This window comes from Aulostomus chinensis, chromosome 16 (genome assembly GCF_037954235.1).
Source record: "Aulostomus chinensis isolate RoL2024-O1b breed Wild chromosome 16, RoL_Achi_v1.0, whole genome shotgun sequence".
Classification (NCBI taxonomy): Eukaryota; Metazoa; Chordata; class Actinopteri; order Syngnathiformes; family Aulostomidae; genus Aulostomus; species Aulostomus chinensis.
Genome location: NC_141335.1, coordinates 5,639,714 through 5,663,733, shown reverse-complemented (window position 1 = coordinate 5,663,733; position 24,020 = coordinate 5,639,714). Strand labels below are relative to the sequence as shown.

Below are 24,020 nucleotides of genomic sequence, written 5' to 3'. Positions count from 1 at the left end.
GCAAAAGAGTGTTTCTGACAAAAGAAATGTATGTCAAGATGACGTGGGATCAGTAACAACTTTCAGCGTGTGTGTAAATGTAAATGTGGCCAGAAATGAATGTGGTGGAAGACAATATTAATTTATGATTACAGCTTCTGCTCACGTGCAAAGCTTTATGAGTCATTTGTATCTTTACAAGGACGTTGCTTTTCAGTCTGAGACATATATGGAGATGTGTAGACAGAATGAAAAAAATACACTGAATCTCTCAAAGTGGTTCCAACTTGTTCTCGTGATAAACCACCACGATCCTTGTGTTATCTTGCAGAACTTGAAACACATGGATTGAACCATATCTCAGTTGTGAAAAGATGACGCACAAATCCACAAAATCCCTTATTCTGAGTATGAGAGCTAATCTCAGGAGTCCCTGTGGTTGTTTTCTTCCAGCATTTCCATGAGCATCTCCTGGTTGGAGAATTCCTTAAGTGCGGAGTTCATCTCATCCAGCAGATCCTCTCCCAGCAGGAACGTCTTGATGTCATGCACCGTCATGCCGATCCGGTGGTCAGTTATCCGATCTTGAGCGAAGTTGTAAGTCCGGATCTTTTCCGATCTGCCTCTGGTACCTATCTGGAGAGGCAGAGGGTGAAGGTGAAGGAAGGAAGGAAGGATGGTGGATCACTTTTGATCCTCCAAACCCCTTTGCCTTTTTTTCTGAGCAGAAAACCAACGTATATGGATATCTAGAAGTGATGTCGATTGATTCTGGTCCACATCTCGACTTTTTATTGGAAAGTTTTTGAAGTCTACATATTAGGTTTTAGATATGCATAGTGACTGCCCTCTGCTGGCTGAAACCTGGCTATTACAATTTAATGTTGTTAATCTGATGATATTTGATGCATCACATGATAGAAGAGGGAAAAACGCAACCACCTAACAAAAAATCATTTGTACAACAATCTCTTTATCTTACAGATCAGACATAATAGACACAAAAAAATGAACATACTCCAAAGATATTGTTTTTTGGAAGACATGCTTTAACAACCCCAGCACAGTGGTGCAGTGGTCAGCACTGTCGCCTCACAGCAAGAAGGTTCCAGGTTGGAGCCCTGGCTGGAGCACTGTGTGGAGTCTCCATGTTCTCCCTGTTCCTGTGTGGGTTCTATCTGGTACTCCAGCTTCCTCCCACAGTCCAAAGACATCAAGAGGGGACGAGGCTGATTGATACTCTAAATTGACCGTAGGTGTGGCTGTGAATGTGAATGGCTGTCTCTCTCTATGTGTTGGCCCTGTGATGGACTGGCATCCTGTCCAGGGTGAACCCCGCCTCTTGCCTGAAGGCTGTTGGCATAGGCTCCAGCCCCCCCACCACCCTTAACAGGATAAGAGGTAGAAAATGGATGGATGGATGGACGGATGGATGATTAAACAACCCACACCAAAAAAAGTTTCTGTGAAAAGTTTGAACTGATACTCTTGTCATGTAAATGGACTCATAGCAGCCTAGTAGGGAATAATCTCCCTCCATCTGTCTGTGTCCCACCTGTATTTTACGTTGGTTGTTACGTTTGCTGGTCTCCTCCTCCAGTTTGATGCTGTACAGTTTCGCTCTCAGAGACGTCATAGCTTTTTCCTTGTTCTTCAGCTGGGACCGTTCCTGCTGGCACTCGACAACAATGCCTGGAAAACACACAGGCAAGTTTTAAACCACTCTGCTTTTGTTGAGAGTAGAAGCAGCCCCGCACCTCACTGTCCACTGTAAGACATTGCTTTTTTTACCTGAAGGCAGGTGAACTATCCTGACTGCGCTGTCTGTCTTGTTGACGTGTTGACCTCCTGCTCCACTTGCCCGCATTGTTACTATTTTCAGGTCCTTTGGGTTTATTGTGAAAGAGATCTGAAAAGAGCACACAAACACTCATGATTTATACCAACATTTAAGTAAGTATTGGTGTTTTTTGGCAATTTGGGGGTTGCTATAATTAATACATATATTTGGTGCAAAAATTAATAGTTTGAGCACTTAAAACTTGTCAAATACCCTTCCAAAATATCACGTTATTAGACTGAGACCTTGATGACTACCATAGAAAAATCCATGCTGTCATTTGGAATCTAAAACCACTGACAAGCAGACCAAAACCTTTGAAGTGCTGGAAAATCTTGAAACTCTACCTTGAAAAATACTTAAAGAGTGCCTGAATGTGACTTATTTATCCTCAAAGGCTGTTTACCAGTTGTGCTTTTACTTCATTCACTTGCTGTTACCAGTGAAGAGGAATGGACAGAGGTGAACACACTTGTGTTCCTGCTGCCTGTCCATCTTGTTAGCGGTACCTCAGTGGGTTGGGGAAGGACCACCACAGTCATGGTGCTGGTGTGCATGCGGGAATTTTTCTCAGTCTTTGGGACCCGTTGGACTCGATGAACTCCACCTTCAAACTTCATCCTCATGTAGCTCTGAGGGCCGCTGATGCATGCTGAGGCGTGACGCAGTCCACCTGTTCACAGGTGAGAGAGACGTACAAGGATTTGGCATTACTGCTTCCTCAAACTGGGTGAGCTAATATTTTACTCTGGCTACAATCACAAGTGTTGGTGTGTTTCCACTGACCTAGCTCACTGGTTGTTTGTTCCAAGATGTCAAAGGACCAGCCGTTGTGCTGAGCGAAGCCCTGGTACATGTCAAACACCTTCAGAGGAAATATATGTAACTTTACTTCATGTATAGGTTGTTTCTGTGCTATGAAGAGCCGTCCCTCCTCATCATCGCTGTCCTTCTCATTTCAGCACCAGAGTTCTGACTAAATTGTAAAAACTTTAAGTGCCTGGTCATGTGACATTCCAAAAACTCCATAATCTGAACAACAGCGACAGGGCATGCATTGTAATGAATATAATAACTTCCAGACCTCAGCAGTGAACAGCATGGCCTCCTGACCCCCAACACCTGCTGTGACCTCCACCACAAGATCACTCAGATCCACCTTGTCCACAGGGACCAGCAGATTTGAGATCTGATTGGTGAGAAAGGGGGATTTCACAAAAAGTGAACAAAAACCTATTAATGCGTCAATCCAGTTCAAATGTTAAAATTGTCATTGCAAATGTTGTTTCTGTGTTATTAATTAAAAAAAAATCATCATTTGTCATCTGATTACCTTTTTTCTCAGATCCTGGATATCCTGTAAATATCCGTCCCTCTCCAGCTCAGCCAGTTCTCGCAGAGCTGAGTCTTCATCTGGGATGTAATGGTACACAATGAGTCTGACTCTACCGACATATAACCTTAGAGCCAAATGATTTAAGAGCTGGGGATATAGAAACTGTCTCACCTTTCATCAGCATCTCAGTCTCTTCCATCTCTTTCTGTTTAAGATCCAGCTCTTGGATGACCTGGATCAGGGGAGTCAGCTGGGATACTTTGGTTCTTTTGGCTTGCAGCTTGTCCTGACTGCACTGTTTCTCTGTCACACTGCTGTTGACAACGTTTAGACATTCAGTATACTCTGACTCAATCTTCTTCAGGTGGTCCTGCATGGACCTCCTGGCAAACAGCTCATCCAGTGTTAGTAACTTTGCCAACATCAGCTGTACACCGGTGTGAAGAGTCCTTGTGGTTCTGCTACAATAATTATGGCTGCGTTCATGAAATTGAAGAGGTTGGAGGACATTTGTTGAAGATGGAAAATTAAATCTCAGCATGTTGTTGACACAATCTTTTCCCCTTGGAAGGAGGTTCAAGGCTATCCTGTGAGCCATTGCATTAAGCATTTTTTGAAACTCCAGTATGAGGAAGAAACAGATTCTAACAGCGCATTGGACCAGACTTAACTCAAAAATGTGTGCTGAATATGCTGTCTCTCATGACAAAAAATATCTGTATATATTACTGCTGTGAAAAACAACTGCTGTGTATCTAAAGCAGAAAATTAACAATTCGGTCTCATTGATGTGCACAGGCAGTGCTTTGATTTAATGAAATTATTACTTTTTAATACGAAAATGTTGCCCACAACCACAATCCGTGGTGTATGGTCTTTCAAACTAAGACGACCACCACCCAAACACAGACAAAAATTATTATTTTGAACTAAACAAGACTAAAGAGCTGCAATCACGGGTTGGACAATAAAACATAATGATGATGTTAAATAAATAGAACAACTCAAAAGATTTTAACTTAAGCTTTCGCATAAAGTCGTGTACAAACGGTTATACGGCCCGATGAGGATAACTCCTTTTGCTGAAAAGATCATTGTGGAAACAACGACGCACCCTCAGTCACAAATGCTCCAAAAACTGACAATTATTCATTATATAGGGTTTCCTAGACAAATGTACCACCGCCCTACAGAGCGCAGCCATATTGATACAAAGCACGCCTGCGCAGTGGGCGATGTGTCTTCTTCTACGGACATAATTAAAGCAGACGTTTCTCCGTGAGTGTAGCTACTGATTCTAACACCAGTTCCATCATTATTTTTGGTTTTAGTTTGAAAGCTAGAAAGGAAAAAAAATCTACACAGATTTTAAGGGCGAGGATTTGAGACCCTTCGTTTTTCTCCCTCGAGCTACTATATAAATATTAAAATGAAGGGAAACAGGGCCATTAACCCCCCCCGCTCCAGCTTCCCCTGTCTGGTTTCAGTCAAAGAGCGACTGCTTCCCACATTCCAGGAAGGGGTGTTAAATGTCCATCTGAGATTCCTGACTGAAAGAATACAACGCTCAACTAGTATACTCTATTCGTGCGGTGTAATCTGGTCCTTCTTGTTTGACAAATGTCAAAAATATTACAAATGTAATTTGATAATGTGCATTAAATGATGACATTTGTGACTAAAGTGTACATTCCCCCTTAAATATAAAAGTAATGGGGGGGGGAGAAGGTTCACCTCCACGCGTGATTCAGTCAGTGGTCTGTTGTATTCCTAATTATCTACATCACTAAATCAATAAGGTTTTGCTACAAATAAAAACGGTTGTTTTACCCTCCATTTCATGATGCAAGTGTTGTATGGTGCAACTATTTAAGGATAAAGTGGGTGCAATCTTTTACCATTAAACAGAAATATACACAACGTGTATCTAATAATTTTTAAAAAATCCCATGAAGAAATGAGCAACGCCAGTCCAGTTTAAATTTGGCGCGCCCTTAAGTACGCGTGTTTCACATCGGACGGAAAAACCGGTGGGTTCACGTCGACCGCGCGATGACGTATACGCGCTGTGATGTGATTGGTTTGCACTTTAACGCACGGATTTCAAACCAGGGGCAACAACTGGCGGAATTTCAGTCGTGGATGTGGAGCATTTAAGCCTGGATATCCACAGTGGGCTAACGTTGGATATCGACAAAGGTAAATTGAAGGCATTGATTTAGCAGCTTTCAGCTCCCGAACTGCAAACGTTAACAGAAGTAAAAAGCGTTTTCGTGAGTAATGTTAGCAGCTCTTACAGGCTAGCTTATTGTTTTAGACCTTTTAGGGCTTGCTGCAACTCGTATATAAGCTGAAAACACTTGCTGTTTCAAAATGTAGTGTTTAGTATTGATAGTATTTAGATGTTCATTACATAAGTGTTCATAAGACAAGATTCAATGGTTACAAGCTGAAGTTACTTTCTCTACATTACGCGCTCATAACTTCGAAAAGTCAGTTAGATTCTGTTTGTGCGCTGACACCATTATCACCAATTCATACATATTCAAAGAGGGGATTTGTTTAAAACAAAGTTTGTATTTTATGCCTTACATTGATAGGATGAGTCTGCAAAACGCATAACTTGTCCTTACGTCACAGCGTTACCTTTCCGCCAAATCTACGACGCGCCAAAATGCTATATTTGCTTTGGGAAAACATCTAGCGGAGGACAGTCTTACCAAGTTTGGAGTTTATGAATACATATGATAGTTATTGTATTCTTTCCTTCCATGAAACCTAATTAGTACATTTGATGTTGTATGTGGCGAAGTTAGCTTGCAGAGGGGAGGCCATGTTCTACAGGCATGGCCGGCACTATACGTATGTAAATCCTTAACTCTCCTCTGTTTTGTCTCCTCTCTAGGAATGTAAAAGTTATACAGGGTTTGTTTCATTATAAGAAAGCCACCATGAAGTGCCCTTCGTATGAGATTGCCAGGATGAAGAAGACAGAGAACAGTTCTGCTCCAGCTTCTGTTGACTCCAAGGCGCTTCAACTGAAAGCTTCACCTGTCAAAGAGCCCCCCCTCATCAAACCACATCATCTGCCAGCTAAAGTGGGCCCGGCATTGTTCCCTCTCAAAGACACCAGTGCAGTCTATGATAAGGAGAACAGCGCTAGCAAAGAACATGACAGGACCCTGGATGACGGCCTGGAGGACAGTGGGTACATGTCTCTGCACACCAGTCAGATCAGCGATCACCACGTGAGTGAAGAAGATGACCCGCCATCTGCTACTGCTGCACGCGGCGAAAAGAGAGCACCGTGGAGAAAAGCATCTCCATATCAAAAGGGAACCGGCTCCAGCTGCTCACTGGTGGTAGCTTCCACACCTGTGGATCGTTCCAAAGGGAGACAAGCAGCACATTCTTTGTTTTCCACTCCCTCTGAGAAACACTGTGACCCCAACCTACCTTTACTGAAGTTCCAGCAGGCCGTGTGTGAAGAGCTTGCCAAGAGTTATCAAAAGAATAAGAGGTACCACATTAACATTGTATTCCTCTTAACTCCCTTTAATAGTAGCATGCTGCCAGGCAGAATGCAACCTAACCTGTTTTTGCATTTTCAAAAACTATATTATATGATTAAAACCAAGAAGTGGTCTTGTGAGACATTTGTGACATTGCAGTTGATGACTTCACAGGGCATTGTAGCATGTGTGTGTTACTGTCTTGTTTTTTAGTTCAGGGTGTTTCAAGCAGTGTAATAATCATGATTAATTGTAATTTTTGACCCAGATATGACTGGAGCATCGTCTCAAAAGTGGCCGAAAGTCATTTTTTGGATCGGGTGATCGGAGGCCAGATGGGGCAGGAATATATCGACATGTTTTCATCTCTGCTGTCCAGGAACATGAAAAGCGTTCTGACCAGCATCCTGGTCTTGCTGGGAGACATGGATCTCATCAGGTAAAACAACTGGCCTACATGTAAATTCTAGCCTGAAAAAAAAGTACATATTAGGAGCAAGTTTTTATGTGAGATTTTAATCTAGACTTGTGTACAATGTCTTTGAGCTGTTCCCTGAATTCCCATTTCCTGTGTCTCAGTTGCAAGAAAGTGAGCAGGACATGGAGGAAAATCATCTGTGAAGATACCGCAGCTCTGAGAAGGTGTGAGCGAGCCGAGACGGCACTTCAGGTGAGGAAACGCACAAAACCACACACTTCTACATGAGCAGTAACATCATTTTTATGTTTTTTTTTTTTTAAATTCTGCAAGTCAAGAGAAGGAGCACTTGAATGTCGAAGTGTTTTGGTTGTGTATTTGGTATATTCCTCATGATGGAAATGTTGTGTTTAACAATGTAAGTTTGGTTCTCCTCAGATTGGGTTTTTAGATTGAAACCACAACTATGCAACTGTTAATTTTTAGTTTTTACTGTTTTTAGGAGTCAAGAAGCTCTCTGAGACAAAGGGGCTGCGGACTGACCAGAGATGGAGCTGTGTCCAGGGTGGTGCTGTCCTGCATGCAGGCGTTGGCCACTCCAAGTTCTTCATCTTCGTCGTCATCACCAGCCTCATCTACCTCTTGCTGTGGGGTCAACAGAGGAGTTGCTACATCTCAGAAGAGCAGCAAGTCCACCTCCCAGGGTGCACGCTTCAGTGAATACACACAAGTGAGTGTTTGTGTACAGAGACGGTACAAAGATGAGCTGTCAATCATCACACCTTGCTTTAACTTTACTCTTCTGTTCAGGCTGCCAGCAGTTTAAAGCAGCACGAGTCTCTGCGTCCCTGCAAGCGATGCGGCTCACCAGCGACGCATTCTGCTGAGGTTCAAAGGGCCACGTGCACGCGCTCGAACTGTAAATTCGACTTCTGCACTTGTTGCCGGGAAGCTTTTCACGGCTCAACCCCCTGCCGGGTGGTGGAACCCCGCCTCCATTTTCCCACCTCCGACTCAACATCGATCATTCCAGGTAGCGCCCGCAGCAAGAGGAATATCAGACGCCTGTGATGGAGGAAGACTGAGGTTTTTGTCGCTGAACTTTTTAATTGGGCTGGTCATCTTTCTCTGGACAGTGGAGAAAGTTTGCACATGAGCTCCACCGGGAAGTGGCTTTAAATGTGAACCGTGGTGATACAGGCAGGCCACCAGGTCGGCCTGACGGAATGAGCTGAGAGAAGCACTTCCATCTGGGACACTGGCCCACATGGTGTTACCTGGCTGAAACTGTTGACATCCATGAGCGACAAAGTTATTTGATGCCAAAAAATGAAAGAAGTGACTTGAAAAATTTAAATTATACATTTTTATATTTTAAGATTTAATATGTGTAAATATATTGTATACTGCTTTTTTTAAATAGTTTTGTAATTTTGTTTTAAATAAATGTTGGTCCTGAGGAGATCTTTCAATGTTGACAAGTACTGTATTTGTATGTTCTGTAAATACATTTTCATAAAACTTATACTATGGTTTTTGTGCTTCTTTATTACAGATTAAAGGTGTAGAATTAGTGAGAAGTCATTTTGGCAGTTTTAATATTTTTATAGGAAGTGACTAAGCAGGTGAGTTAGAACTTTGAATATGGAATTGGTATAAAAATGAGAAGTCTTGGCCCACAAGTTATTTCTTTTCCCAGAAACTGAGGAAAGCAGCAGAGAAAATACCTAAATTTTTTTGAATGATGACTTTTGTTAAACAGCAAGTTTAACAGCGCATCTTCATAGTATCCTTTTTTTACTTTGCAGTGGAAATTGACCTACTTTTGAAGTGATAATTCAGCTGTAACCCTTCAACATCAAATACTCTGGAAGCTACATGGTGAAAACAGCCAAAGGTAATAAGCATTCAAAACTGGCACAACTGGAGAGTAAAATAGTCAAAATGGCTGAAAGCATTCAGGAAATGAAACAAAGTTTACAGTTGAAATATCCCCACTGTACAACTACTCAAACGATGTAATGGATGAGTGGCTGAAATAGTTACGTTATGCATTAATGGCCAAAACAGACAGCCGCTTGGGGTGGATAACCAGACCAGTGGGTGAAGAGTTGAGAAAAGTTTCTTGGATGAATCCCGTCTGGCTTGTCGTTCTGGTTTCATTCACTGGATGGCAGTGTTTTCTCTCTAGCCTCTCTGGATTAACTCTGACTCATAGCTCTTATTTATTTAACACCCAGTGTAAAAATGAATATTACAGGGCTCTGCTCCACATGGCACTGAAACACACAACCTTCTGGGAGTAGTCGTGCGACTCTGCTGAAAACCAACTGACTAATGTTGACTAGATGGTGACTCGGTACCTGCAACCGAATGTGCAAGTGCAGGGAACACACAAGAAGATTATTACATTCAATGAAAATGTCAGACCTCCAAGACTCTCTGGAGGTCCTTTGTCAAGTCTAAACTACAACATCTTTATGTAGAAGTTATAACCAAAAAAAACTGAAATGCGCACGCAGCTCCCATATTTACATCACAGACTGTATAAAAAATGGACCTACCAGCTGTCACTGGTTTGTGGACTCCTGTTTCTGTTTTGACGTCTACAATTTAGTATTTTATTGTACTTGTTTTCTGCAATGGGAGGTGATAATCTACTGAGGGAAGAGACCAAGTGAAGAAAGGTCACGCAGCACGCAGCAGCTTCACTTTCAGACCTGCTTTCTTCTTTAATACAGTCCATCTTGGTTCTTGATCAGGAAAAACCAACACACTTTTTTGGAAGTCCAGCTAGCAGAGCAAACCTAGGTCATCGTCGGATAATGATATTTTAACATCAATGAATTTATCAAGAAAAAGATGTGCATATTAGTTGTTGAGCACTCAAAACGTTCTTTCATTGTAGTTTCATGCTGTATGACACCTTGTCACAACCTTGCTTTGTACTTCCGGTAAAGTACCGTCAAGTTGGACCACAAAAGAGAGGTGTTGTTTGTTATTGTCAGTACGAAACCATCTGCATTTTTCATCTCAGAGAATCTGAATCACATGTTCACAAGTCTCCGAGTAAAAACGCCACTGTCGTTTTCCTTTAGAATAAGACACTCTGGTTGAATCAGTCATCGCTTGTTTGGGGGAACTGCGAAGCTGCAAATAGCATCACTGACATTAGATGTTACCTCTGACATTTGGAAGATGACCCGTTTGTCTCCCTGTCTCTTCCCCAGGTCTCTCTCTCTCTCTCTCTCTCTCTCTCACTCTCTCTCTCTCTCACTCTCTCTCTGTTGTGATGACGCATATCAACATTATTCAACTCTCAGCGATGTGTCAGTTCTTGCATTGGATTTTTTTTTCCATTGGGAAGTCCTGTGACGTGGAAAAACACTGTCAGAAAGCGAGGGAACCACAATGCACCCATTCACGTGCGTGGATGCATGAAATATTGAATGTGTAGTCTTAGTATTTGAAATACGTCTTCCACATTAGCAGGACAAGGACCCTGTTGTGAAAACTACATCCTTTTTTTTGTCAGTTTAATTGTCAATCAAGGTGGCACGGTGGTGCAGTGGTCAGCACTGTTGCCTCACAGCAAGAAGGTTCTGGGTTTGAGTCCCGGCTCGGGTATGGGGTCTTTCTGTGTGGAGTCTCCATGTTCTCCCTGTTCCTGTGTGGGTTCTCTCTGGTACTCCAGCTTCCTCCCACAGTCCAAAGACATCAAGAGGGGACGAGGCTGATTGATACTCTAAATTGACTGTAGGTGTGACTGTGAGCGTGAATGGTTGTCTGTCTACATGTGTTGGCCCTGCCATGGACTGGTGACCCGTCCAGGTTGAACCCCGCTTCTCGCCCGAAAGCTGCTGGGATAGGCTCCACCCCCTGTAACCCTTAACAGAATAAGAGGTAGAAAATGGATGGATGGATATTCAATCAACCTTTATTGATAAAATCAATACATGTAAAGTGATTGCAGCTTCACATGTTAAATTAGCCTGATGTATGAATGGGAATTTTGAATAACTTGGATGATGGGAAGAGTTTAGATGTAGAGGGGGATTTGGAGCCTAAAAGGAAAAAATAAAGGCCAGCAAGAAAGTTGATTCTGGATTTAATTCAACAGCCTGAATGTGGATGCAGAGGCAAAGTTTAGAGGGAAGTGATGAGTTTACCAAGCCTTTGATTAACATCGAGGACAGGAATGGGAGGAGGAGGAAGATGCTGGCGCCTTGTTTGATGAGCAAGTCTACTCCTGCTAATTAGGTCTGGATGTTGGAGGAGCAGACACTCAGAGTGGTGTAAGTCTGGGGGATAAAATATGATAACCTGACACACCATGTAGTTTATGTCACAGAGCCATCTGAACAGTTGCCTAAAGGGCCGAAATGTAGCCGTTGTCCCTCACAGTCCAACTTCAACTGATGCAGAAGCTGAAGTCAGTTGGTAGATGCAGGAGAACATCACTTCCATGGAGAAAGAACTTTCATGCGTTTCTTAGCTCTTCATTCAAAGCAAAAATATTCTCCCGTTTTGATATACGCGAGGCTACAGCAGCATCTATGCTAACCCCTCCAAGGGCCTCCGTTGTTGTTTTCAATAAACTGTTGTTCCTCACTGCAAATAAACCACACAAACTGCAATGCTTTCAGCCCGACTTGTGTCATCTTGTTTTTTCAGGATCACTTAGATCCTGCTGGTATCTGGTACTCAGGGGTGCGGTGGCTGAAATGAGTGTGGATGTAGGCACAGATGAGGAACAACATGGATCGTGACGCTGGAGGAGTTGCAATGAAAGAAAAGAGACCCAGATGTTTTGTTCAAACGTGAGAAGAGCAGCGGCAGGTAAGAGGACACCACTGTGTTGGAACGAGATAGACTGTTTTATAAAATGTCGTTGTTGGTGGCAGCTGTTGATTAATCTGTGCTGTGGCCTTTCACTCCCTCAGAGACTACCTGATCATTAATCTGGCAGATTTATTGATCTCCTGCTGCGACATATCCCAAACCCAATCACCTTCTGCTAATTGTAAAAGTCATTAGAGCTGGCCCCTACAGATGTGTGTATGTGTCTGCTTGTGTGTGTTAATTAACAGGTATTTACCAGACAGGACTGATGATGCTCCATGCCGGCCTGAACACAAAATACAAGACTAATCGAAGATTCTCGACTGAGAAAATACCCACTTTTCTATAGCTACTTAAAGAAAACGTGTATTTTTTCATTAAATAGTGTGTTTTCCTGACGTCATCCCGCTCTTCTTCCACTGTTCTTATTCTTTCCTTTGAAGCTCCCTTCTTCCTTTTTTTTTTTTTTTTTTTTCATAAATAGCCTATTTAAGCCCCGGGAAAGAGGAGTGTGTGGGGGGCGGGGGGCGGGGGGTATGACCGGGCAACATCCGGACCACGCATACCGTCTGTGTCTTTTTCAGGTTGATGATCTTGATGTGCAGTGACTTCCACGTTTCAATCAGCTGAATGTTACCAAATTTGAACTGTAAAAGCCCTGAAACGATGCTGTCACTCGAGCGCCTGAAGGCAAACGAGAAGTGAATCAAGTCTTGTGACAGAGGCTGAGGAAGTAAAAATTAAGCCTGGCTGGTGAGTTAATGTTTTTAATTAAACAAGGCGGAACAAACATGTCAAGTAGACTTCTGTGGTGCAAATGAGTTCATCAGCAGTTTGGGAGGTTTACAGAATTTTCAGGCTTTTGTGAGGGATTGTTTAGTAGCAGATTTTCCCGGTGTTCATGTCTCAAGTTCCCGTGGTTGCGATCAAGCAAGTCAAGTTGAATCAGGACTCAGGAAATTGTAGATTTACAACACTACATTGTTTTGTTTTGCTTTTTTCATGTCTCTGTAATGTATACCTGTCACAGTGACCTTGACCTTTGTCCTTGACCTTCTTCCCACACATTTTTTAGCTCAACCTTGAGTCCCAGCAGATGTTTGTATTATATTTGTAGAAATTTCCTCAAGATGTTCCAGAGACACTGTGTTCATTTGAGGTGATAGTGACCTTTGACCTTCAAATTGAATATTTTCTGTTCATTCATGAGTCCCAGTGGACGCTTGAACCAAACCATGTCCTCGATCATTTTCCACAGCTGTCATGTGTGTGTAAGGGCAACCCTCCACCAGCTGGTGTGGAGGCACATAAATACTTTGGACTGAAAGCCTCTACTCTTGTACCAGTTTTTCATCTTCATTCCTCTTTGTGTCGGATTGCAGCGATACATGCATTATCAATCTGGAGGCTGGAGTTAACTCAAAGCATCAATGAAACAAACATGCACGCATAGAAAAACACACAGTGAAACACACACACACACACACACACACACACACACACACACACACACACACACACACAGTGATTGGTGTTGAAAGGCTGCAGCCCTCTGTCTATTTTTACCCTGTTTGGTCCATTAAGATCAGCAGTGATGAGAGTTAATGAGCGAAGCCTCTCCACAAAGCAGGCAGTAATCACAAAAGTCCTATAGAGTGGACACACACACACACACACACACACACACACACACACACACACACACACACAATGCAATACTTATACAACGCTTATAAAAAAGCACACAGATATCTATCTCTCTCTCTCTATATATTCTCTCTCTCTTTATATATATATATATATATATATATATATATATATATATATATATATATATAGTGAAAGGGATGTACATGAACATGAATCCAACTTTAGCAAGCTTGCAGAAAATTTCGATCCATAACCCTTGCAGTCCTGCACTACCTTGAACCGGCAGGCCAACAGCTTTTAGAGGGGTTATAATTTGTTTTAGCTAAATCAAAGGATTACTGAGCATACGGCTGGATAAAGAAGACATGGATTATACACTTGAGAGCTTGTAACCAGACATTTATGGACATTTTTGCAATTGTTAGTCGTTAGGCTGCCATTAGCCTCAAGCTTAATATACATGGTTGGCTCTTTCCGCATTCTGGAGGTGCATAGAAGTGATGCAGAAGCTCAAGAAATTTAATTGTGAATATTAAAAAAAACAAAACAACAACAACGACAAAAACTCTTCAATCAGCAGAGGAGATTATTTTCTGCCAAAGAAGAAAATCTTCTTCCTGCAGCAGCCAATCACCTGCTAAAGCTGAAAGCAGATCCACCAGTCGGCTCCTCGTCACATTTAGATACACAAAGATACACACACACGCGCACACACACACCTACATATGTAGTCTGGGAAATAAATATAATTTATAAACTAGAATTACGATCACGGTTGTGACAGAAGGCCTTTTTATATGACAGCAACTGTTCCAGAATGCAGCCGTTGGTGTCGTTGTTTGTGGTGCTGAAGTTTTTCCTCCACGTTTATGTCTCCTCCAGTTCTCCTCCTTTCACATTGATCCCTCCTCCTTTTTCTATCCTTTCATAGGACCAAATCAACATTTATTTATTTTTCTTTTCGTTTCTATGAGATGAGTCATAATAAAGATGTTGAATGCGCTGCATTAATATAGCACATTTCCAGCTCAACAATTCACTCCGAGCAATGTTGCATCACCCACAGCCAAGCGGCTCACCAGTGTGTTGTTCACAGACCCTTTGACGAAGTCTCTGGAGCTCGAAGTAACCTGACAGTAGGACGGCCGCGCTACTTCCTGAGCAATTCATCCAACATGGAGTTGTTTTCAGCTTTGAATTGAGCAGAGCTGGTCTTGTACAGATGTCAGATTAACGGTGTGGCAGAAAAAAATTATATCAAAACATGAAATCTGGCGGCTGCACGGTGGTGCAGTGGTCAGCACTGTGGCCTCACAGCAAGAAGGTTCCGGGTTCGAGTCCCGGCTCGGGCGCGGGATCTTTCTTGGTGGAGTTTGCATGTTCTCCCCGCCTGCGTGGGTTCTCTCCGGGTACTCCAGCTTCCTCCCACCGTCCAAAGACATGCAATTTGGGGACTAGGCTGATTGGATTCTCTAAATTGTCCGTAGGTATGAATGTGAGTGTGGATGGTTGTTCGTCTCTGTATGTTGGCCCTGCCCTGGACTGGCAACCTGTCCAGGGTGAACCCCGCCTCTCGCCCGTAGATGCTGTGATAGGCTCCAGCCCCCCCCGCGACCCTTACTAGTAAGGAATAAGCGGAAGACGATGATGGATGGATGGATGAAATCTGGCCTCCAGTATACAAATGTTGAACTTGCTTCTGCGAGCTGGGTGGTAAAAGTAAAAACTTCAATCAGTATCTGGAGAGAAATGAGGGAAACACACCAAGTTTGTGTCCAGTTTTCATGTCAGTGTCACTGAACTGCATTTCCATCAGCTGACACCCACGGGGGAAAGTGAAGGTCACTTGCTACTTTGAACTCATGTATGTCATCATGTTGTCACATCCATCTACTGTAAATTGTCACACACACACACGACTCCTTCATTTAGATGAAGCTACTGTATATGTGTAATAAACGACAACAAACAGTCGACTTTTAACAAAATGTACATTGCATTTGATCCGATTTTACAGTCTTATAATACACATTATTCTTCAAATGACATCAAATCACACTGTTAATGGTTTCACCTGATGAAATGGTGATAATTTGGGGGGGAAAAAAACACTGAATCTAGTTGACTTTAAAAACAAGAAATGTTTCAAGAAAAACTGACAAAGCATTAAAATATCAACCATCTGCAGCTCAGAATTACATTTATTATCTTTCAAAAACCCCAGATGATCAGTGTCATGGCCTAAAATGGGATTACCGATCTGTCCAACCAGCCAGACAAAACGACTCAGCTTTGAAAAATAAACCAACATCTTTTATTTGGTGAGTGGTGTACATCACTAAATGAGCTAAAGGCAACTCTATGCACAGTTATAACTTCTTTGCTCTACATATTGAGTAGTATAAAGTGATTATATCCATCCGCGTCATTCAAAATGCATCTCTCTTCCCGTATCTCCATTTTGTCATCAAATGATCCGGTTTGGATTCTCTGAAACAGTTCAGTCAGCGTTAAGATCTTGATTGCACCATTGAAAATGAATTGAACGGCAATTTTAATTTGGAGTTAAAGACATCGGGGGTTCTGGTGAAACTTGTCCCAGTTCATTGTCTCATATTGAATGAGGCAATTCATCTATTGAAAATTATGAGTTGAATGAAACAGGGGAAGTAGTTACACGGAAAAATTTGTACCTCTGAAATGTAACGAACCAGCAATTCCACCTTTTTTGACATGAAAGAACTGAACGTTTTTGAGCATGAATCAGAAAATTGCAGTCGCGTTTGAAGTCAGTGGCTCACATCAAATTCAGTGTCTGCTGAAAGTGCTTAGAACAGCAAAAATGTTTCACCTCGGGTCAGTGAATCAAACTGGATTCAAATATGTCTGAAAGATAATCTGGTGAATTTGTTCCCATTGACAGTAAATGGAACAACAAATATTTTGTTGACCGTGAGTGAAATCAAATATTTCCTGTCACGATTTGAGTTCTACGGAAGGTAAAAATGTCTGTGGTTGATCTCTTTTTATTTTGCATGAACCACTGACTCCGACGGAAGCTAATACTGAGAGCTTGTCATTGAAAATGAATCCGAAATCTGCACCACTGACAGTTAATGGAACTTAAGGTGAGTGAAAATGAATCAGAATTCAGTTGGAGAGATGTTCCCTTCAAAGGTCATTGGAGAAAATGTTGCTTTTTTGTTTTGTTTTGTTTTTTACATAAAGTTAAACCATTAGTTTATTCACTGAAAATCATGAAAAAGAGCCACTCAGCTGAAAGCACACAAATTCAACGGATAGATGTTTAGTCAGTTAGATAAATTCCTCAAAAATATCCCGGGTCAGTTCATCCAGTGAATATTATTTGTGGCTATTCAAAGTTAAGGTATGAAAACTTTTAAAGCTACTGCTCCATTAAAGGAAAATGGACAATGCTTTCTTTAAGTTTAACTTAACAATTCAGTCTCCTGAAACCTTATAGCGCATATACATGAAGTGAGAGCCGATTGAATTTTTTTTTTCATTTTTTTAATAAATGGACTACGGATTCAATCAAAACTACTTCCCATTCAAAGTCAATTAAAAGTAAAGCAAATCTGCAGAAGTCAACGCTGATCCATTGACTGTACACTGAAAGCTGATGGGACAAATTTTACTCAGACAGTGACAGATTATTAAAGCTGAAAACTTCAAACAGTGTTGCTCAAAGTCTCTGGGCCAAAAAGCTTGAGTGAGTAGTAATATATATATATATTAGCATTTTGTGTGTATATGTGTATATATATATATATATATATACACTACTCATCAAAGATTAGACAATATAAGAAGTGCGTATGGATGGATAAATAACCACACTGGAGAACACAGCATCGTTAGTTGGTCTGACTTTCAAATGACCTTTGGATTAATACAGTGTTGTTCTTGGAATGGACGGTTTCATGAGGATGACTTGAGGTATTCACTCGAGTGCGGGCCCCTCCTCAAAGTGGCTGCAAAACACAAAAACAACAACATTTGACTCATTCAGTCTTTTTTTTTTGTGACGGAAACAGAAGCTGGGCCATGTATTCTGTTGTTTTACTCTTTATTTTGAATATTATCCAATTAGCATGATGCGAAGCTAATGGTAAAATACCAAGCGACCAGTCACAGCCAAATGGATTTTTCAGGGGGTGGGGCTTGAAGGGCTAAACACAGCGTGTCAGACTTTTCTTTGGTGGTTTCTCAGAGCTGCAGCAGCACAGATGTGTGTGTGTGTGTGTGTGTGTGTGTGTGTGTGTGTGTGTGTGTGTAAACATACCAATTGAAAGTTGTTTAGGAGGTGATCTACGTTGATGTCGTCATAGCTCTCCTGGAAGGTGTTTGGTTCGTCCCTGGACTCTTCCTGGTCGCTTGTTCCGGGGTCTTCAAGGCTGTGTTTGGGTTGGGGGGGGGGATGTTCTTATTGTTTATTTCAGACATTTTTCAATTGACAATAATGTTAAACCTCACATAGATATAATATAGAAAAGAGAATGTCTTTTCTTTCCTTTTCTGTTATTAGAACAGCCTAAATGTTGCAGTACGTTTCAGTGGTTTTCTGTCCAACAATCAGCCAATTAGTCAGCTGCTAAATGATGTTGTTCTCGTGCTCATTCAAGTGAAAATCAAGTTGGATCCAACAACAAAATGTTCAGATGGCTGCTGACTTGACTGTTGGGGACAATTTTCATTTTTTAAAATTGTTCTTGTCCTTGAAAAATGTTATTTTAGATCTAATCACCCTCTAAAGCAGACTTCACTTAGCGTTAGAGTTCACCTTTCAATAGAAAATGTGTTGGATTTAGACCGTCATGAGACAGATTTGATCCAGCTGACTGATGGTATAATCACTTGTACTTACTGGGTGTCTGAACCATTAAATGTACCTTTCATTCCCAGTCCAATGATTGTGATGTATACAACAAAAAAATGAATTTCCTTCACACTTTGCTGTTTTTTTTCTGAAATGGCAAGAGAAACCTGTGCAGACGCTGAATCGCAGTGTTCCTGATCTACAGTCCCTCCTAAATGTCTGTATCATATCAGCAACTAACAAAGGTACGTCCATTTAAAGTTGCCCTCAACGCTATTTCATCTGATTCCTAGGAAGAAATCAATTCATCAAGCAACTAAATAACTGTTTCTAAAATTTCCGCTTGTCTATTAATTTTTTTCTTTTACAAAATGACACGACAAGCGCCAAGATGGCAGCAACGATGTCATACATCCATATTGACGCTCGAATGCTGCCGTAAGAAACAGAAAACAAACTGGTCTGTTGTAATAATAATAATAATAATAATAATAATAATAATAATAATAATAATAATAATAATAATAATAATATTTACTACTTATAAAGCACTTTTCAAGACACTAAAGGACAGGACACACCACTTTTCTCCTTCGTGAAGACTCACTGTACCGAAGTGGAACGTCTCTGTCCACATCTCTAAGCTCTTCAAGACAGAGCTTCAGCTCGAGGACATGCAAAAATGTCAAGTTACCATCATTCTTATTTCATCAGTACTTTTGAAAAGAGGTTCTACAATTGCAAGAAGGATGGTCAGGAGCAGGAGTTGGTGCTACTTGGTCTTTAGCGTAACTGGTGATTTTCATTCCCCAGCTCCATCTTTTGATTCCTCGGCCACTGCCGGTGTCTTCCCTCTGGAATTATAGCTCGACTTGATCCTTGTCATGTGATGATCTCCAATAGGATCTGCTTTTAGTCAAATATGGGTGTATTTTGGAGAGGCCATGGCAGTTGCAGGTTCAGTATGCCTCAACTCAGCTGATGCATCTGAGCTGCCACCATCTTCAACTCCTCTTGGCTGCGTCAGCTTATCCCAACCCATACAGGTGGAGTTTAGAATGAGAATCTACTGCTACATTGAAAGGTTTGACCCCTGGCTCTTGGTCTGGCTCTTGGTAACATCTTGCTCTCTATTGGATGGAAGTGCAAATAGTTTTCATTGTTAAGTACTGCACCTTTAAAATGTCCCTTTGGAAAGCAGGTGGTGGCACCATGCTTGCAGCCAGGACTCTTACTTAAATGTGCCAAGAGGACACTGAAGAGATTTGGAAATACAACATTCCATTATGAAGCTGTGGGATCTGGGGTATTTTCTTTTTTCGTACATATCAAATAAATAAAGTCAGCTGCAGTCCAAGTTAAAAAGACAGAGAGGAAAAGGAATGAGTTTTACCTTCTCTTTCCCGTCAAGACTGAATTCAGGTACTTCTTGACGGCCATCTGTTTGCGGAAGCGGCTGTAGTTGTCTGTAAAGATGGCGTCTGAGTGGCGCTTCACCGGCTCTTCCATCAGTTCATCACTGGACAGAGAAGAAACAAAAAAAAGAGGAATTGAAATGTTAGTGTTGATGTGGCAGGTTTCAAAGGAATAACACAGCTCAGGATATTTGATCCCTCCGAGCAGAAATGACATAAAACATCCTCTAAAAATGATGAGTCCATTAAAGACAAGACAAGTTTAGCGTTGTAATTATCAAAGGGTCCTTACACTGGTAATCTATTACAACAACTGTCCTTCACAAATGTCAGAAAATGTTGAAATCACGTGAAATATGCAAAATACACAAACAAACAAAAAACTCTTGAAGAACTGATGGTGTGATCCGTGTGGAAATTTTTCATTTTGTTCTTATGAGTGCTTTGAATCGAATCTGGCCGTTCTTTGAGGGTTTTCAAAATAAAGGTAAAATAAGATAAACATTGAAGCTTCTCCAGTTACTCTCCAGTTTCTGTAGTTGCACAGAAAGCTTTGTTTTTCTGTGTGAATAAACATATTTCAGGTCGCTATTATGTTACATAAATGAATCGATATTCTCAATTTGTTCATTTCTTTCTATTTTCGTACTATTCTAGGGTTAGTATTTTCAGCAATAATTCACTTTTTTTTTTTTTACTTGCAGTCATACTCCCTCCGCCCAAAGAAAATTTAGGGCAATATGTGGACATCCAGGTCTGATCTCTTCTCTCACGGTTTGAAATTAAGTTTTAAATTGTGTTTAACACACTGCACCACAAAGTCAAGACAGTGTTAGAAGGCTCTCTTACCTTTTTTTTTATTATTATTATCACACTCATTTTTATTCATATCTAAATCTTAATGTTGACCATCAGATTGGTCACAAAGGAAGAAAATATAAAATTCTCATTTCCAACACAATAAAATCTTCCTCAACTGTCTTCAGTTTAATATCAGAATATGTTGATTTTATGGTGAATCAGCTTCATAAAGTTACCTACCTGACCCTTTTTCCGATCAGAGACTCCAGGTACCTCCGCGCTGATAGCTGCCCCAGGAGTTTGCTGTATCCACTGGTGAACAGACCGTCTGCGTGTCTCGTCGGTCTGCGTCATCATAGAACAGTTAAATTGAAACCTGGTCACGTTTGATACAAAATAACCCCATAATAATAAAATAAACGAACACGATGCAACAAGGAATACGAGGATACATAAGAGTATTTCCTTTCCTGTGTTACTCGTTTATCTCGTCAGAATTCGCTGTGATATTCATGCACAACCTGAACATCCTAAAGCCCTCGGAGAAGACGAGAAGCAATAGATAACATAAAAAAATTTAAAAGAAACCATTTCTTGTCATATGACAACAAAACCCTCTGGAGTCCAAGAACTTGAAGTCATCCAGAGGTCCAGCTACAGGGTTCTGCCTCACCTCATGGATGTGTAGGGCAGACTCAGAGTCCGGGAGTACAACACACTGCACAGGGCTAATAGGAGAAGCAGCTGGGGGCCGGTCCTTTGTAGCATCGCTTTACACCTGGGGAGGGAAACGGTGACGGATTGTTAGTCCGAACCCACTTAACAAACAGTCATTTTTACACCAGTCTACAAACGAAAGAACGATCACGGGCTCTCTTCTTCTCCATATATCTAAGGGTGTATTTCACCATCATAAATTAAGCACAATATTATGGCCAAAAAAAAAAAAAAGAAGAAGCGGTGGACCGCTGTGGAGACGATTAATAGAGTGGTTGAGTCATGGACAGTGATTTTTTGACAGACCTTTCATCTCACCTTGCTGAAAGACCGTTAGAAATAAGCTTAGTTCAGTGCGTAATTACGCACGGCGCCGAACCAGGCAAGGGCTGCTATGCTGCAGATCTCTTGCCATCATATGTTACAATACTGACTGTAAATGTTGCGAGTTATTGATCATACTTTTCCAAAGTTACCCAACAGTCATGAGAGGTTAACAATAAAAATAAAGAAAAAAATCACATTGGATTTTTTCATCCGGCGCCTAATCAAAGAACACTTTCAAATCTTTGTTTGAACCAAATCAGACGCTTGTACTGTCGTGTCAACCAAAAATAAACAAATAAAAGATCGTTTTAACCATTCTGTGCAACCAGGACTCTTTTCTCGGACAAAGCTCACAGCTGATGGTGAGTTCTGTTAAAGAAGGGGAAAAAGAACAAGGAGAAAACCAATGCGTAATTACGCACGGCAACAACATTGAGGGGCAATCAATATCTCATCACCGTGAGTACACAAACTCAATTCACTGTGTCTTGCTCTCACCAATTGTACAACACAACATGGATTTTGCAATTTGGAGCAACTTCCCCAACGCCTAAATGGAGTCAGCAAATAGAAAGAAATATAATCTAAAAACGAGCACAACCGATCACCCGAGCCCCCACCATGCACCTTGTCAAGATAATCCAAAATAAAAGGAAAGCAAATATAAATTCTTACATGTGCTCTTGAGAAAGTTGACTAATGTTTGCTGTCTTCGTCTCCAAGATCCTGATCTTGAGCTGGTGTATCTCCACTCTGTTGCTCCGACGATTCCCGACTCACTCTTCGTTTTCTCTCTTCGCCCTCAGCTCCGCTCCCGTTTTATACACCTGAACGTTTCTCATGAAGCGGGGGGGCATTGGATTTGTTCAGGGGCCTGTGACGTCAGTGGTCACTGCTTCCGTCACGGGAACAACGGGCGTATGGTGAAATTAGAGGACATTTCCCCCCTTTTTTTCTAATTAATCCTAAGAATAACGAATTTACGAACCAGACTTCATGCCGCTGACTCATGCAAACCTTCTTCCTGGCTCCTCTTCCAACTGAAGGTGGTTTTACTGAGGTAACACGGAGGGAATGGGAAAAGGAAATGGATTAAATAGGTAAATAAATAAATAAATAACATAGAATGAAAATCTTTGCTTTGGATTGAAACTCTTGAGATTTAAAAATCAAACATCACGTATGAAATCTAGACATTTCAAGACATGGAACAATGTAGGTGTTTTACACACTCATTGGCTCAGTGCTATTCAATCTTGGGTCTTTTTACAACAAGAGAATTTTTATTCAATGCTCTCCTCTCAGTTTTCCTCAAAATGGATTCCCACGATTTATTTTTTCTCTCTGTCACCGATATATTTGGAGAGGTGTGTTTAACAGCATAATTTTGTCATAAAAAGTCTTCTGCGTTGTGCCTTCATAACACAAATACTTAATTCCACAACGATGTCATCACTGCAGCCATCTATTTCAACAATGTAGGCCACAGATGCTGCTGAGGACTGAAAGACAACACACAGATCTCACAGATTATCACTTTAAATAAATACAATACAGTTGACTTCTGTTGTCTATTTCAGGATGTGCTTTGACAAAAGGATGCCACACAGGACTGAAGTGTGGCTGATTCCACCCACAGTGTCCCCGATGAGTCTGATTTGCTCTGCTGGAATGGCTCAGTGAATTAAACGTGACGTCAACTAGCGGCTTGTCCATCTCTCCATCCATCTAGATGAGTGTGAACCATTTAGCCAATATCACAGGAGAGAAAAGAGACGAGTGGCTTAGATTTGACTTACAGAGAAAATAGATGGCAGCTGAGAGATGTTTCGAGAGAAAAAAGAGGCGATTGTGCTGTTACATTTCACTTTTACGGAGACTTTATTGATTGTTGGCCTCATCGGGTCTTTGGCATCTTCTTCTCGTCAGCAGATGACCCTCTTTCTCCTACTCCTCCTCCTCCTCCTCCCCCTCCTCCTCCCTCCTATGATGGCACCATCTGAAATTTAATGTGATCAGTCCAGAGAGAAAGTAGATTACACAGAAGTCCACGAGAGAATGAGCTGGTTTAATTGACAGCGATGATTGGAGACAGATCCCGGCAGGAAGAGGAAGTTGCTGGAGGAAACATCAGCATTATTATGTTGATGTTGATGGAATGTATGAAAGAAAACGTTCCAACGGAGGAGGAGCAGGCCACCTCAGCTCGGTACACAGAATGACAGCCCCAAGAAAACCAAGGACACCACATATGTCTGGTGCCTCTACTGGGAGCACCACGACCACAACAACAGCAAATACTGATGCTGTTGCTCCCTCCAGTCTCACTTGTTCTGCTTCCTA

General features: G+C 41.5%; 3 protein-coding genes and 1 long non-coding RNA gene across 6 annotated transcripts; 2 read left to right on the top strand and 2 right to left on the bottom strand.

Annotated features, from left to right (window-relative positions):
- Positions 1-135: 135 nt before the first annotated feature.
- Positions 136-4,371, bottom strand: mtrf1l (mitochondrial translational release factor 1-like). Of its 3 annotated transcripts, XM_086179682.1 has the most exons (9): positions 4,270-4,362; positions 3,327-3,469; positions 3,153-3,232; positions 2,904-3,008; positions 2,606-2,684; positions 2,329-2,492; positions 1,771-1,888; positions 1,535-1,671; positions 136-615 (listed from the first exon to the last, which is right to left on the bottom strand). In XM_086179682.1, exons 2-9 carry the CDS (start codon positions 3,352-3,354, stop codon positions 403-405), a joined length of 924 nt encoding a protein of 307 aa, XP_086035808.1. In that variant the 5' UTR covers positions 3,355-3,469; positions 4,270-4,362; the 3' UTR covers positions 136-402. The 3 variants fall into 3 exon arrangements, with proteins under 3 accessions (XP_086035808.1, XP_086035806.1, XP_086035807.1); XM_086179680.1 differs by having other exon boundaries at positions 3,327-4,371; XM_086179681.1 differs by having other exon boundaries at positions 414-611; positions 3,327-4,371.
- A 798-nt stretch (positions 4,372-5,169) lies between these two features.
- Positions 5,170-8,603, top strand: fbxo5 (F-box protein 5). The gene is made up of 6 exons (XM_086180776.1): positions 5,170-5,354; positions 6,061-6,675; positions 6,936-7,106; positions 7,247-7,337; positions 7,588-7,815; positions 7,896-8,603. The coding sequence occupies exons 2-6, from the start codon at positions 6,107-6,109 to the stop codon at positions 8,154-8,156; spliced, it is 1,320 nt and encodes a 439-aa protein (XP_086036902.1). The 5' UTR covers positions 5,170-5,354; positions 6,061-6,106; the 3' UTR covers positions 8,157-8,603.
- A 3,823-nt stretch (positions 8,604-12,426) lies between these two features.
- On the top strand, positions 12,427-23,283 carry LOC147247264 (uncharacterized). The gene is made up of 6 exons (XR_015109507.1): positions 12,427-12,680; positions 15,802-15,898; positions 16,637-16,705; positions 18,579-18,662; positions 20,537-20,586; positions 23,258-23,283. It is a non-coding gene; the product is annotated as an uncharacterized LOC147247264 (long non-coding RNA).
- On the bottom strand, positions 15,585-22,463 carry vip (vasoactive intestinal peptide). The gene is made up of 6 exons (XM_086180777.1): positions 22,353-22,463; positions 21,307-21,411; positions 20,874-20,978; positions 19,811-19,936; positions 17,884-17,995; positions 15,585-17,572 (listed from the first exon to the last, which is right to left on the bottom strand). Coding segments are annotated over exons 1-6 (459 nt in total). The 5' UTR covers positions 22,355-22,463; the 3' UTR covers positions 15,585-17,563.
- Positions 23,284-24,020: the final 737 nt, after the last annotated feature.